The 16,107-nt window shown below is 39.9% G+C and overlaps 1 protein-coding gene across 1 annotated transcript in view; it reads left to right on the forward strand.

Annotated features, from left to right (window-relative positions):
• The first annotated feature begins 3,605 nt into the window (after window positions 1-3,605).
• The window catches only part of CA5A (carbonic anhydrase 5A), a 50,417-nt gene continuing 37,915 nt past the window's right edge, over window positions 3,606-16,107 (forward strand). The window contains exons 1-2 of the mRNA XM_027847696.1: window positions 3,606-3,812; window positions 10,281-10,478. Of these exons, the coding sequence (XP_027703497.1) occupies window positions 3,656-3,812; window positions 10,281-10,478 (355 nt within the window). The 5' untranslated portion in view covers window positions 3,606-3,655. The remainder of the gene's footprint in view (window positions 3,813-10,280; window positions 10,479-16,107) is intronic.

Below are 16,107 nucleotides of genomic sequence, written 5' to 3' on the forward strand. Positions count from 1 at the left end.
AGTCTATTTCCTGACTTTGAACTTTATATTCAAGTTTGGCTCTGCTCACCTGGAGGTGGGGAGGTGCTGTCCCAAGTTTCAGGCTTTTTTGTGCCTCTATTTTCAGAGCCTATTCTGGAGTTCTGCAAGTTTACAAGATGGTGTGATCCAGGAAGAGGTGTGGTCACTGCTCTTCTGGTCTGGGCTCCGGTCTTTACCCAGGAAGGGGCCCTGCTTGCCTGCAACCACAAGTGATAGACCTCCTTTCTGCCTTGGAGCTGTGAGCAGGGCCCCAGCTCCTTTGTGAACAACCACAAGCATTCTTCTTCATCCTGGAACTGTGACCCAGAACTGCTTATGGACAAGAGTTGTCAATCAGAACCAGTTGCACCTGACCAGTTTTTTGACCCCCCTTACCATCTCTGGGCTATAAGCTCCCAAAGCTGCTGCTGCTGCTGCTATTGGGGTCACCTCCAAAGCCCACCCCTGCTACTGTCACTGCTACATTCCAGGCAGCCCCCACCCCTCTCCAGTGTCACAGATCTCACCTTCAAACCTTCTAAGTTGTCTTAGTCTGTAAAAACATCTCACTCTGACCTTTTGTTGGCTTTGCTGCTCCAAAATTTGATTTGAAGAGTTATTTTAATTTAAAGTTGTTTGGAAGGGAGTGTTGGGAGAATTCAGCTGGGTCACTACCTGTACTCCATCATCTTCCATGGCTTATTTTTAGAAGTTCTATTGATACTTGTTTTTACATCACAGTAATTTCCAGAGCTACCTTTCCTCTCCTCTTCCCTCCTTCCCCCAAGAAAGTATTCCCTTTTTAAAAAGAAAAACAACTGAGAAAAAAAATAACTAACATAGCAAATGGCTCTAACTATACATGTTCCATTTGACACCCATGGTCCCCTTGTATTATTCAATGAATGGAGGGTGGTGAATTTTGTCATGTCTTGGCTGAGGTCTAGAATGCTTACTTTCAAGAAGAGAGAAGGAAAGGAGGGTTTTTGCAGAAAGACCTGCCCCCAGGTAAAGGTTGATTTAAACAAAGACTTTAAAAGATGACCCATAGGACTAATCTACCTATCCACAACATTCATTCCCAGCACTATTTTGGATCCAGATTTTTTTTAAACACAAAAACAACAGGGATTAGGGGAGAGAAATAAGTCTAACCAAAATACTATTAGCTTAGAAGTCCAAATGGTTTCTTTCCTTCCTTCTTTCTTTCCTCCTTTTCTTTTTCCTTCTTTCTTTCCTTTTTTCTTCCTTCCTTCTTTTCTTTCTTCCCTTCTTCCCTTCTTCCCTCTCTCCCTTCCTTCCTTCCTTTCTTTCTTTCCAAGTTGGCTAACTGAAAGATTCTGAAGAGTCAGAGGATACACTCAGAAGTTTTCCAGTCTCATGAAGTCAGAAATAATTAAAACAATAAGAATAATGATAGTGCATAAAGAACCATAGCATGGTTCTATTCACATAAATTAGACATCTCTGCATTTGTTGTTTGTGTGTTTTAATGACCCAAGTGTTCAGGTTTTGCAGTAAAGAACAGAATGGGACCATAAGATCATTGATTGAGAGCTTGAAGAGGCCTTGAAAGGCATATAGACCAAAAGGATCAAAAACCCAGCCTGTGGGCCACATGGGGCCCATAACACTCCTGAGTCAAGGATGAACCAGATTAAAATGTAGTTTTTATCTGATTTTAATGTACTGGCAAACTAATATAAAAAGAAATGGTTTTCTAAGTTGAAATACAGTCCATGGAAATCCTTATGTACAGTTTAGAGACCTCTGTTTCTATTTGAGTTTGACACCACTCCTAGACCACCTACTCCTATTTTACAGATGAGGAAATTGAAGCCCAGAAAGGTTAGGTGACCCAATGCTTGGGGGTGGGGGGTGGGGCCAGTCCCTTTAATATCTTTGGGATGGATCAATCCTAACAAGAGAATGTCCTTCATTTTTCCAGGCATGCAGATTACTGAAAGCCAATGTTTTCCATGAGCCTTTAAGATAAACACCACTTGCTTAAATATTTTCTTGGTCTGTATTTTACCCAACCTGAATTAATCCAGAAAGTCTGCCGATGATTAGACAAAATAACTGGAACAGTCTAGCTGAGTAGCTTTCATGTGTGGCAGCCCTTTCATTTGTTCATTCATTCATTCACGAGTATTTACTGGGTCCCTCCTGTGCATAAGGCATTGATCATAAGCCCATAGATATAGAGCCAGAAGGGTTTAGAGACTGTAGAGAGTCCAACTCATTCATTTTCTTAAACAGATGAGGAAACTGAGGCAGACAGAAGTTAAATGACTAACCCAAGGTTGTGCAACTAGTTAAGTGTCTGAGACAGAATTTGAATTAAGGTCTCCCTGATTCCAAGTTCAGAATCTTTTAAGTAGTGATCTTACTGACCAGTTCTTGGAAGTATTGTCAAGGGGATTCATTGGAGCTGGAAGGGACCCCCAAAGTCACCTAGTCCAATCTCCTCCTTTTACAGATGAGGAAACTGATTCTCAGAGAGAGGTGATGTGACTTGCTTAGGGTTACACATGTAGTGACTGCCAGTTTTGAATCCATGCCCTCTGACTCCAAATCCAAAGCTCTTTTCTCTTTTACAGAAGAAATAATTTCCTACAGACAAAAAAACTCTCCCACCTTGTTGGAATTGTTTAAACTTCCTTAACCAGAGACAAAAGTTTTTACTCCCTCCTTCCCCTGCTTCAGAGATGACTTAAAATTCATATTCCCTTGGGAAAGGTAGCAACTAGATTTAAGTTCACACGAAGGTATAAATGACTGACACGTTGCCTTTCATAAAAAGAGGTTTTGCTATAGACAAGAGGTAAAGAGAGCTTGGCTGGAGAAGCAGATTAATAACAGTAGAAAGTGAGATGAACCTGGATTGTTGAATTTGGAGTTACAAGATGAGTTCAAATCCTAACTCTGCCATTAGCTATCTGTGTGACCTTGGACTCTGTGGGTCTCAGTTTCCTCACTTGTTAAACAAGGAGACTGGACTGAATGACTGCTAAGATCCCTTTCATCTTGGGAGCTATAATCACATTATCTTGCATATTTGAAAAGAGTTGAAGGCCTTGGATACTTAAATGGGGAGATAGGGAGAGGTAAGAGAAAAGGCAAAGCAAGACAAAGTGATTTTGCTTCACTCTGGCTCTGTGTTAAGAAGGTCATTTCTTGTGTCAATCTGTACATTTTTCATTTTTTCTAGGTGTTTGATTTAGTAAAGTCTTATCTTCTCAAGCTAAAGTGTAATTTACTAAGGGTCAGAATCATGTATCCTCTATCTTATATCCTTCCTTAAGTCCTATTCTGAGAATAATTCACCCCATCATGTTGGCCAACTAACCCATGTTGACAAAACCAAAGGACAGAGATACAAATCAGATCTATACAGCCAATCCCAGTTGTCCCACTCGATTCTCAAACAAAATTTAGCATCAGCCTGGGGTGAAGGGTCAGGACAGGGATAGTTTGAAGATTAACTATTTGGCCCTGAGATTCGGGAGGCCTTCTGTATGGTGTAGGAGGTACAGCCTGGTTTGGGCATAATAACCGTCAAAAGGAGAACAAGTATCCATCCATCAGATACAAACTGGAGTGTCCACTGGGTGCTGTGAAACATTGGGACTCGAGAGTGGAACAGCCCAGGATGTCCAGAGCCAAGATCTTGGTCTTCAACAACCTCAGAGGTTTGAGTTCCCTGTTTTTTGGCAAACAAGTGAGAGGAAGTCCCAGGCGTCACCAGATGAGACCAGAAAGGGCATGCACCGGGGATTCCTGTGTTCTAAGAAATAGGAATAAATCCTGTAAGTCAACATGTGGTTGTTCTTGATTTAAGAGCAGTGAGTATACACGAAAATACTCTCTATAATGTACTGACAAATAGGGTCCTTCTTATCTACTTTACCTCCTTGTGAGGCAGCCCGTTCCACTTTGGAACAATTTTAATGGTTAAAAATTAGGGTTTTTTCCTTCTCTCATGCCAAAATTTGCCTCTGTGTAGCTTCTAACTTTTGCTCTCTGTTCTACCTTCTGGGGTCCATCAGGACAAGTGTAATACCTCTACTAAATGACAGCCCTTCAAATATTTGAGGATAGGAGTCATATTCCTTCTAGGTCCTCTTCTCCAGGTTTTAGCTAATCATATTTCTGGCCTCCAGTCCACCTGCCATCTTTGCGACTCTCCTTAGAACATGCTTGACAATTTCCTCCCTAAGATGTGGTTCCTAGAACAATATTCCAAATGTGTACAACCAGGGCAGAGTTCACTCAAATTATCACTCTCTCATTTGGGACACTATGCTTCTATTAATGCATAGAATTAGGTTTTTCCAAGCTTATTTCCTCAGCTGTAGAATTATGATATTTATACCACTTAGAACACAGAGTTGTTATAAGGACTATATGAAACCATAAGGTAACAATTACATTATGATTCTAGGTCTTCCATGAACCCTGATCCATCTTTCTAGGATTATCTTTTTGCTAATTCTTCTATGAGAACCTTCTGCTCTATCTAGACTGGACTACTCCTTGATTCCCAGACATACCTTTTATTTTCTCCATTCACTCCTGATCATACCATTCCCTGTGCAAGACTAAGAATGCATTAACTTTTTGGATTGCTCTGTGACACTGGGCTTCTGTTCTTTTCCCCTCAGAAGTTACCAACCCAACAATAGCAGGGGCTTTACTTTCATCCTGAGGATGACACACACTAGCTGAAATCATTCTTAGGAAATGTAACTTCCATTTGTACTTGGAAAGATGGCAATGAATGGTTAGTTTATGGGTGGTTTAGAGATTTTGCCATATGAAAAGAGTCCAAGAGGTGGTTAAAATGGGTATAATATTTATTCAATGAATACTATACATGGGGTGCTACAGATGCAAAGAAAACTTAGGACCTTGGACAATAGGACATAGACTGTAGTCTCAAAGCTTACAATCTAATGGGGTAGGGGATAAATAAAAACATGCCCACAGATAACTCTGATATGAGGAAGATGGACCCAAGCAAAACATAATGGAAAGTTTGAGGTAAGAAATAGTACTTTCTCTGTAGGGTACAGTAAGGGAGCTCAGGAGGAGCTTCATGGAGGAGGAAGCCCCTGAACTGGACCTTGAAAGAAGGAATAGGCTTCTACTGACAGAAATGGGGTGAGACAGAAGACATAGGATTGCATTACAGGTTTGGATGATGGCATGAGCAAAATCATGGAGGCAAGATGGAGTATGAGTCCAGAGAGTAGTCCCAGTTGGCTAGATTTCAGAATATATAAAGAGGAACAATATGAGATGGGTCTTGGGAAGACAAGTTAGAGCCAAATTGTGGAGAATATTAAAGGCCAGGATCAGGAGTTTATACCATATTTGGTAGGCACTGGGGATCCCATGGAAGGCTTGTCATTTGAAGGCCTTAATGACAGCGTGAATGAGGTATAGGTCTTCCAGTGGCAAGCTCATGACCTTGTTAATGCTTGTGGATGGTGAACAGGGGCTCCTCCAGGACTAGGAGCCATTTTGTTGTTGTTGTTGTTGTTGTTTTTTCATCTATTTCATGAGTCACCATGGCCAAAGAACCCATCACCTAGCACCAACCTTCTAGTGATGAGTCCCTCCTCCCTTAACGGGGTAGGTCCCATAACAGCATTATAAGGCTTTTCAGCTTGGTTGGATGGGACCAAGCTTGTGTCTCACTGGCATAGCCATGAACAACCCAGACTCAACACCATATCAGTCATTGGAGGACTTATGTGCAGAAATAAATTGAATTGGTGCATATTAATATTTCTCATTGGATCAATGGACACATCTTCCAGTACAATCTATGCCATTTTATTGCTACATTAATTAGAACATCTTATCTAGACCCTCACTCAGTCCAGAAATTAAATTTCAGGGCTAAATATACCCCTCTCTTCCTCTCTCTTGAAATCCCCAACTTTTTTTCCCTTATGAATGGCTTAATGAACTAGCTTCCCCTGTGGTCTTGTGAATCTTCTTTTTCCTCCCTGCCCTGGCCAGTTTCTTCCCACTCCCTATCTCCATGCTGACCTTCTCCTCATATCCCTTACCTTTCCATTGTCCCTAATGCCCTAAGACTCAAAGAGAGGGACAATAGAGAGAGGTGAAGGAATCAATGGAAACCTTTTTGGCAATGAGACCAGAGGTCAACTCAGAGAAGAAATGGGTATCACAAGCTCCTGTAATCTTGTGTGGGTATGACAGGCTCCCAATTTTCCTCCTGAATTTACGTGATTTGATACAAATTGCCGTAGGCCTAAGTGAAGGTGTTTTGTTGGCCTGACTGAAAAGCCTTTTTTGCCCAGATTATTAAAAACGTATCTATTGCAAGACCATTTCAGCTCCTTGTTCCAAGTAAGTACAACTAAGGATAAGCCTCATGATGATTCATATAGTCCTTGAAGGTCTATAAAGGGCTTGCTCTGCAAGTACTATTAGCTCCATTTTATTGATAAGGAAAATTGAGGCTCAGAGAGAATAAGTAATTTGATTGAGGTCATGTAATTTTTAAGAGTCCAATCTGGAATGTGAACCTAGGTCTCTCCTGATGGTAAATCCAGGATTCTATCCACTTTATGGTACTGCTGTTATTTAAGCTAAAATTTGAGGAAATTCTTTAATTAATTAGCTTTAAAGGTAGGTTTACCCAACCATTACCTCTGTTTTCCATTTTGTTTTAACAGTGGGGGCATAGTCCAATCAAACTAATCATTTTGATTGTAGTGGTATTAAGAGGTAACTTGGTGTAGTGGATGGAGCCCAAGAAGACTTCTGTGCAAATCCAGGCTCAGATATTTCCTAATTGTGTGACCCGAGGCAGATAGCTAGGTGGTGCAGTAGATAGAGTGCCGGGCCTAGGGTCAGGAAGACTCATCTCCATGAGTTCAAATCTGGCCTCTAACACTTAGTAGCTGTATGACCCTGGGACTTAACCCTGTTTGCCTCAGTTTCCTCATCTGTAAAATGAACTGGACAAGGAAATGGCAAATCACTTCAGTATCTTTGCCAAGAAAATTCCAAATGAGTCGCAAAGAGTCGGATGTAACCAAACAGCAGCAATGATAAGTAACCCTGGGCAAATCAATGAACTTCTCTGCACCTCAGTTTCCTTACTTATAAAATGAGATTGGAAAAAAATAAAAAAAATAAAAAAATAAAATGAGATTGAACTTGATGCCTTCTAAAATCCCTTCCAGCTCTAAGATCTCTTGATTTTTTAAAAATATTATTAGAAACGTATATGTGAGGGGAACATATGGACTAGCCCAGACAAAACTATGAAAGAGGTTTCCGCCTCACCCTCTCAGTGCCTGCTTTCCCAGTGCCTCATACCCTTCTAAGCCCCACAACCCAAGTCTCACCCCCTGCCCTCCACCACCTGTACCCCTCTTTAGTACCACCACTCTCTGGTTCCCCAGTTGAGCATGCTTTCCTTTTAGCGTAGTTAGCAGATGATAGGAAGAGAACTCAGAAAGGCCTTCTAATCTCAAGTCTGGGTCCCTTGGCACCAAACTCCATTACCTCCCTTAACATTGGCTTGGAATCTGATGATCTGGAATTTTTGGGGGTGAGTATTCCCTTCACCTTTGCTGGTCACAACTCCTCTATAATTTAGTAGAAGATTGGGAATTATTGCTGTGGCCAAAGGATTCATCCTCAGCTACCAACGTGGTGATGATCTTCTCAACTTAGCTAGGATAGTCCTCATGGAGCAAACAATACATGCCTGGCCTGGTCCTGGAAACCTTTCCAACCTGGTAGGACCTGTCAGAGCTTCATCATTGCTGGCATGTCCTTCAAGGGTCACCTCCATACCATTCACTTATAGGAAAAGTTAAAGAGTACAATTCAAAAATAAATGTTTGCTGGAGACAGTGAGACATTTCCTGAAAGTTCCACAACCTAAGAGTCTTACCTCCTTATCCTCTACAACAGGACCCTCCCTAGTACCACTACCCTGGTTCACTACCTTTAACCCTCCGCCTTCCATTGGCTAACTTTGCAAGAGAACAGCAAGGACCCTTCTTGGTTCTTTGCCAAAAAACATTAACGGTGGCCATGGACTTCATCATCTTGGGTCTGTGTTCATGTCATTCAGGGACATTAAGCATCAGGAAAGTCCACCCATTGTGACCAAGTTCTGTGAAAGTAACAGTAAAATAAACCAAAATTATGCCTGAGACATTAGCAATGAATGGCAAATAAACTCAAAAGTTTGAGAGACAGAAAAAAGATTTTTAAGTGAAAATCATAGGGAGCAGTCAATAAGCTTTCATCTTAAGTTAAAATGCCTTTCCAATCTTGTTTCATTCATTCATTCATTCATTCATTCATCCACTAACCACTTACATGCAGCCAGTGTACTAAGAATTGAGGATACAGAGAAAGAAGAAACAGGCAAGCCCTTCAGGTGTTTACCTTCTATTAGAAGGAAACAACATGTGTACAGAAAAGGAAATACAAACTATATACATATATCACTTAACCACTGTTTGCCTCAGTTTCCTCAACTGTAAAATGGGAATTAAAAAAAGCATCTACCTTGCATGGTTGTTGTGAAACTCAAATGAAATAACATTTGTAAAGTACCAAGCAGAATGCCTAGCACATAGTAGGCACTTAATAAAGGCTTGTTCTGTTTTCTTCCTCCCATATATGTATTTATGAACATATATATGCACATGTATGTGACTGAGCATACATGCTTATATGAATGTACACACACACAAAGTTGGTGCCAAGTAATTTGGGGGAGGGGATGTTGTTAGCAACTATGCAGATCAGGCCTTTTAGTTGAGCTTTGAAGGAAGGGATTCTTCAGAGGAGGCAGAGGCGAGGCTGGAGGGCATTTCAGGGATAGGGTCTGTGTATGTGGGGGGAAGGGGGATGACAAGCTTCTGCAAAGGCGCTGGGTGAAGAGGCAGAAAGCCCGAAATGAAGAATAAAGTAAAGTCAGTCTGGCCCTGCTGCAGAGTACATGAAGGGTGGGCCATCAGGCTAGAGAAGTGGACTGGAGCCACGTCCAGAAAGAGTTTTAAAAGCCAAACAAAGGAATGTGTATTTTTCCCTAGAGGCGAGAGGGCAGCAGTTAAACTTCAGACCTGTGCTTTAGGGAAACCAATGACTGTGCTTGGTATGGCTTCTTTCCAAGTATGCTTTCAGTGCCTGACCCTCATCTCTCACTTCTGTGCCTTTACACAGGTGTCCCCAGGTGTGTCCACGTGTCCTCCTTCCCTTCATCTCCAAGAGTCCCTACCTTCCTTAAAAGCCTAGCTCAGGCACCATTTCCTAAGAGAGCCATCTCCTGACACCCCCACTGCATGGCTGTTTATTTCTTTCCCTTAAAGTTGTTCTCATATAACTTCATTTATACCTTATATTTGCTTCTCCATATAAGGGTAGCATCTCCTCAAAAAAGAATGTAAGCTCCTAGAGGGCAGGAACTTTCCTATTATTTCTTTATATTCCCTAGGGCCCAGCACATAGTAGGTACTATTTCCCTTAATTCTACTGAATTAATGAATTTATATAACCCTTGAAAGTTGGAAAAGCACATTATATATATGTGTATGTATATGTACATACATACATACATATGTGTATCTATCTATATATCTATCTATCTGTCTGTCTGTCTTATTTGAGCCTCACAACCATTGTGAGAGGCTCATTGCTAGGGTAGCCCCATTTAGTAAATGGAGAAGCACACCTGAGGAAGTTAAGTAATTTGCTTACTATCCCACAGCTACTTGGTCTCAGAAACAAGATTTGAATACAAATCTTCCTGACTCTAATTTCAGTCCTCTGTCAGCTACTCTATGTTGCCTTGCCAAATAATGCGCATGCAGGGGTTGGTGGTGGTGGTGGTGCTTAACATTTAACCACTGGCTCTCCAAAAGAACTATGTAACCATGACACACCTTTAAGCTTAATCTGCATTATTAATATGATGTCCCTCACTTTCTAAGCCTAGAAATCAACATAACAATAAATGAAGTGCTAATCTGTAGTGTTTGCGGATTGCAAGGTGTAAATGCTCACAGTGAAAATTTAACAATCAACCCTAAAGGCAAATACCCAAAATGTTACTTTAATTCCTTTTCTTTTAGAGTGTCTGGTCTGGTTTCACTGAATCAAAATCCAAATGGCAACTTGGTTTGCCCAAGGTTCTAATGCTTCGGGTTGGGCTAATAGGGTGATGGCCGAATTGGCTTCATCAACACAGTGTACTTTTTTCTGGATTATAGTACATCCACTCTGGACAAGCCCCATGTCTGTACCAGGAGGCACTCAGCAATCTCCTATCAATATCCAGTGGAAAGACAGTGTCTATGACCCTCACTTGAAACCCCTGAAAATCTCCTATGACCCATCTTGTTGTCTTCATGTATGGAATACAGGATACTTGTTCCAGGTTGAATTCGATGATTCTGCCGATGGATCAGGTAAGAGATTGAGGGTCTATACTCAGAGATGTTAAGAGGTCTGGGAAAGACCTCTTTAATAAAGAGAAGTCTTGGCCTTGGCTGGAGTTATCATGTATCTTGAGTAGTGGTCTCCAAACTTTTCTGACCAGACACTTGATCAATAAAAACATTTTAAGCATTTTGAGCATATGTATATATGTATATATATGTATGTATATATATATATATATTTACTTAGAGAAGCTAGGTGACACAGTGGATAGAGTGCTGGGCTTAGGGTCAGGAAGACTCATCTTTGTGAGTTCATATCTGGCTTCAGATACTTACTAGCTGTATGACCTTAGCAAGTCACTTAACCCTGTTTGCCTCAGTTTCTTCACCTGTTAAATGAGCTGGAGAAGGAAATGGCAAACCAGCTTGTATATTTGCTAAGAAAACCCCAAATGGGGTCATAAAGAGTTGGATATGACTGAAACAACTAAATAACAAATATATTTACTTATTTATTAATGTCTGTGACAATATTAATAATTAGGTATATCATAAGACTTACATAAAATAGACATTTTAAAAGGATGAGATAAAGAAGAAATAATATTTGATCTTAGAGTCACTAAAGTTTATTGAGGAGAATGGTTTCATCAGAGATGCATTTAAGGAAAATCTTTTGGCACCTTGACTGGAGTGGGAAAGACTTGAGGCAGGGAGACTGAGTGGGAAGCTACTGCAGTTGTCCTTCCAGGTAATTGGGGATGGACTCTGGTAGTGACTGTGTGAATACAAAGAAGGAGACAGGTGTAAGATTTGCTGTGGGATAGATAGAAATGACAAGACTTGGCAACTAATTGGATAAGTAGGGTGATGGAAAGTCAGGCATGGAAGATGACGCGAGATTGTGAGCCTGGGTGACTGGAAATATTCTGGTGCCCTCAAGAGTAATAGGAAAGGGGGCATCTAGGTGGCCCAGTGGATAGAGCACCAGTCCTGAAGTATAAGGGAAGGAGAAGCTCTCCTAATGACTTGATCTTTATTGCTGCTACACAGTTTTCATAAAATCCTGAGCCTCAACTTTTTTTATCCTTTGTGTCTTTTGTTTTTATTATTTCTGTATATTTCCACCTTCCCACTCCTTTGACCAGTGAGCATTCCCTGCCCCTATCCTTCTCTTGTAAAAAAAAAAGACAGAAAGAAAAGAAAGAAAGAAAGAGAAAGAAAGAAAGAGAAAGAAAGAAAAAGAAAGAAAGAAAGAAAGAAAAAGAGAGAAAGAAAGAAAGAAAGGGGCAGCTAGGTGGTGCAGTGGATAGAGCTCTGGCCTCAGAATCAGGAGGACCTGAGTTCAAATCCGGCCTCAGACACTTGACACTTACTAGCTGTGTGACTCTGGGCAAGTCACTTAAACCCAATTGCCTCACCAAAAAGGAAAAAAAAAATTAGCTAAGGCAACATAGGTACCCATCTTATCTAATCACATATACAACATTCCACATACATAGCCTCCCATCTCTTCATTGAAGGGAGGTATATCACCTAATCTCTTCAAAAGGTCAAGATTGTTCATTACAATTATAGAGAGATCAAGTTTCTTTCTATTATTCTTTTCATTTACATCAGGGCTTCCATTTTCTTTTGGAGACAAAGCAAACGCCAGTGGATGAAATTTCCTAAGTTTGGCAGTTTTGAGTTCCCTCCCTTATATCCCTCCTCCTTCATCTTATGGAATTTTTCATTCCTCTCATGCACTTAAATTCAGATCTGAATTTTATTTATCTGTGAATATATTTAATCTAGTGCTTAGCATAATGCCTGGCACATAGGAAGCACTTAATAAATGCTTGTCGATTGACTGAGTGATCCTTTTTTTACTAGATTGTAAATGCCTCAGGGGCAGGGACTAGACGGTGGGATTTGAGGGGAGAGTGTGGCAGCCATACTATGGTCCTCCGTCTGGACACAATTCCTCTTAATGAAGTCCAAGATTATCTTAAATTTTTTTTGGCTGACATACCTCATAAAAAGGTTGACTCATATTAAACTTGGAGTCCACTAAAAACCCCAGATCTTTTCCAGATGAGTTTCTCTCTCTTCTATCTTGCACCTGTGAAGTTGATTTCTTTTTCAATCCAAGCAGTAGATTTTACATTTCTATTTAATTTCATCTTCCTAGACTTTGCTTGTCAAGATTTCTTCAAATTGAAAGGAGAACTGCCAAAAACCAAAAGTGAAAGTTCTTAAGATCTCTTCCAGTCAGACTTGGTCATACCATAGGAACAATCAGAGCTGATATTTTAAAAGCACTTCATGGTTTATAAAACACTTGATATACATGATCTCATTTGTAGGCAGAATTCAAACCTAGGTTTTTCCTATCTCCAAGTCCAATGCTGTTTCCACTAGATAATAACCAATTCACCTACCTTTGTGTTACTTGCAAATATGCTAAGAATGTTATTTGTGCCTTCATCCAGTTGGTTGATACATTAACCAGTACAGGACAAAATAGAGTCCTGGAGCAATCCACCAGTATTTTCCTTCCAAATTGACCTTCAGCCATTAATGACTATAGTATGAATCTAGCCATTCAACTACTTTTTTAAAAATATTTTTTTTAGAACTGATCTTCTGTTTTTCTTTTTTTCATCACCAAAAATTTCCCCAATATCTTCCCCCCCCCTTCCCCTCTTTGAGAGCCATCTCATATAAAAAATATTTTTAAAGACAAAAAATGAAGAGAAAAAAATCAGCCAAACTGATCAATCCATTGCAAAAGTCTAAAAATATGTGCAATGTTTCATATGTGGGTGTCCTGCCTCTGCAAAGGGACAGGTTGGGGGCATCTTCTCATATTTCTTTTGGAACCATGCTTTGTAATTTTGCAAAACTCATTTTTTATTTTTATTGAAAAGGAGTGTCCTTTCCATTTAAATTATTATAGTCAATGTATGTATTGTTTTTCTTGACTGCTCACTTTACTTTACATTAGTTCATATAGATCTTTCCATACTTTTCTTTATTCATCATAGTTAGCATTTCTTATCATTTATTTAGCCATTCCCTAATTGATAGGCATCTACTTTGTTTCCAAGTCTTTGCTATTGAAAAAAGTGCTGCTATAAATATTTTGGTGTATATCAGTGGCATCCTTGGAATATAAACCTAATAGTGGAATTTCAGAGTCAAAGGGCATGAACATTTTAGACACGTTATTTATGTAATTCCAAATCACTTTCCAAAATGGTTGTACTGATAGCCAGCCCCTTCTGAAATAACCTAACTGTGCTATTATCTAATCCACATCTCTCCAACTTGTTCACAAAATTAAGATGAGAAGCTTCATCAAATACTTGACAAAATCTGGTCAAATGGTGTTTCATATCTTCTAATTTAATTTCCATATCAACAAAGGTCGGTTAGTCAACTATGAACTAGATGGGGTTTTAAAAAAGTTTTATTGATGCTTTTAAAAATATATTTATTTTCTGAATATATCTTCCTATTTCTGTCATTGAATCCTCATTAAAATATGGGAAGAAAAAGTCACTTAACCCTGATTGCCTCGCCAAAAAAAAAAAAAACTATCTGTATCTCTATCTCTATCTCTATCTATCTATCTATCTATCTATCTATCTATCTATATCTATATCTATCTGTCCATCTATCTATCTATACACACACACACACACACACACACACACACACACACACACAAGAAGAAAATAGTTAAGCAAAGCCAGCCAACACAGTGACTGTGTTTAACATCATATGTGATGCTACTTGTCTTTGTTCTGTTGTGACCCCATTTGGGGTTTTCTTGGCAAAGATACTGGAGTGGTTTGCCATTTCCTTCTCCAGTTCATTTGACAGATGAGGAAACTGAGGCAAACAGGGTTAAGTGACTTGCCCAGGGGCATACAGTTAATTAGTGTCTGAGGCCAGATTTGAACTCATAAAGATGAGTCTTCCTGTTTCCAAGCCTGGCACTCTATGCCACTTAGCTGACCCACTACTTGTCTATAACCTCTCTAATGGGAGGAGGAAAATGTTTTATCATCTAGCCTCTGGGCCAACGGAGGCCATTATAATTCATCAAGATTCAATTGCCTTTCAATGATTTCATGTATGTTATTGTAGGTGTTTGACTTTTTCTTGGGGAAGCAATGCTAGCGCTTGGTGCTCATTGCTTCCTCTCCTAGCTGTTCATTAACTATCCTCTTATTAATGCTTTTTAGAATTTTACTAAGAATCAAATTAAAGCTCCCTAGACTCAACCGTAAAGTCACAACTCTCTTTCCTTTTCTCCTCTCTACAGTCTTATAACACCTACCTTCTTTTCCATTATGTTTCAGAGATCACTGGCCATGATTAAACAATCATATGCAATAATTGTTTTAGTACCCTGAGATATAGTCAAGTCAAATACACAAGCATTTATTAAGCACTTACTATGAGCCAGGCACGATGGTAAACGCTGGAGATACAAATACAAACAGAAAGAAAGACAATTCCCTTACATTCTAATGGGGAAAGACAATGTAAAATGGAAGCTAGAAAAGAAATTGGGGTTATAGTTCTTGAAGGCTTTGTGATTTGAGCGCCTTGAGGTCAATTAGGCTCTCTTTTATAATCTTATGAACAACTCTCTTATTGTCATTTTTGTTTAATCCTTTCCAGTCCAAAGATCATACTCTTTGGTAGAAAGATAAAACTGAAGAAATAATTATTTTTCTTTGTTGCGGGAGAGAGCTTTATGAGGGGAGAAGTTATTAGGAAGTGACAATCATGTAAAACTTATTCCTTAAGGGGATTGAGGTTGGGAAGAGAAGAGGTTGTACCCCTAGCAGGGGTGATGGTCTGGGTTGAGAAAAAGAAGGACTGAAGGTCACGATGGGTATAGAGAAGAGGATTAGGAAGAGTAAGGCTTAGGGAGAGATGGAATGGTCCTATAAAGGAATTTCAGTGCTCTCTCCAGCGTGGAAATAGAATTTTGTGAGTGATGACAAGGTCCAGAGTGTAAGTCCCTGTGTGTAGCTGCACAGGACAGGAGTAGATCATGAGAGTGGACTAGATTCAAGAACTAGAAAATTAGAGTATTTGAGGCAACATCAACACATATGTTAGAATCCTCAAGATTGGAAGCAGGAGGTAGAATGAGAGGGAGGTTGAGTCAGCCACTGAACTCATGGAGAAAGTAAGCAGAAGCTGGAGGATAACAGCCATGGGGATGTATATTGGCTGATAAATTTGAACAAAGTCTACCCCCAAGGAGAAGAGGTTCCTGAGTGATGGCACCAGAGAGAGTGTAGCAATGAGGAACAAAGAGAATATAAAAGCCAGATAATGTCTTTCAGTTGACACTGGCTGATGGTAGCTAGATGCTCAGTGGATAGAGCACTGAGCTCAGCATCAGAAGAGACCTCAGTTCAAATTCAGCCTCAGATACTTCCTAGCTGTGTGACCCTGGGTAGGTCAGCCCCAGTTTCCTTAGTAATAATACAGTGCCTGTATTATTAAGCACCTGGTAGGTGCATAATAAGTGCTTATTTCCTTTGTTCAGCTCATCTTCATTTTTAGCACTTCTTATATAACTATTGCCAGACAGTTAGGTAGTGCAATGGATAGAGTGCTGGGCCTGGAGACTAGAAGACTTGAA

This window comes from Vombatus ursinus, unplaced genomic scaffold, assembly GCF_900497805.2.
Source record: "Vombatus ursinus unplaced genomic scaffold, bare-nosed wombat genome assembly UNPS02005286.1, whole genome shotgun sequence".
Taxonomy (NCBI): domain Eukaryota; kingdom Metazoa; phylum Chordata; class Mammalia; order Diprotodontia; family Vombatidae; genus Vombatus; species Vombatus ursinus.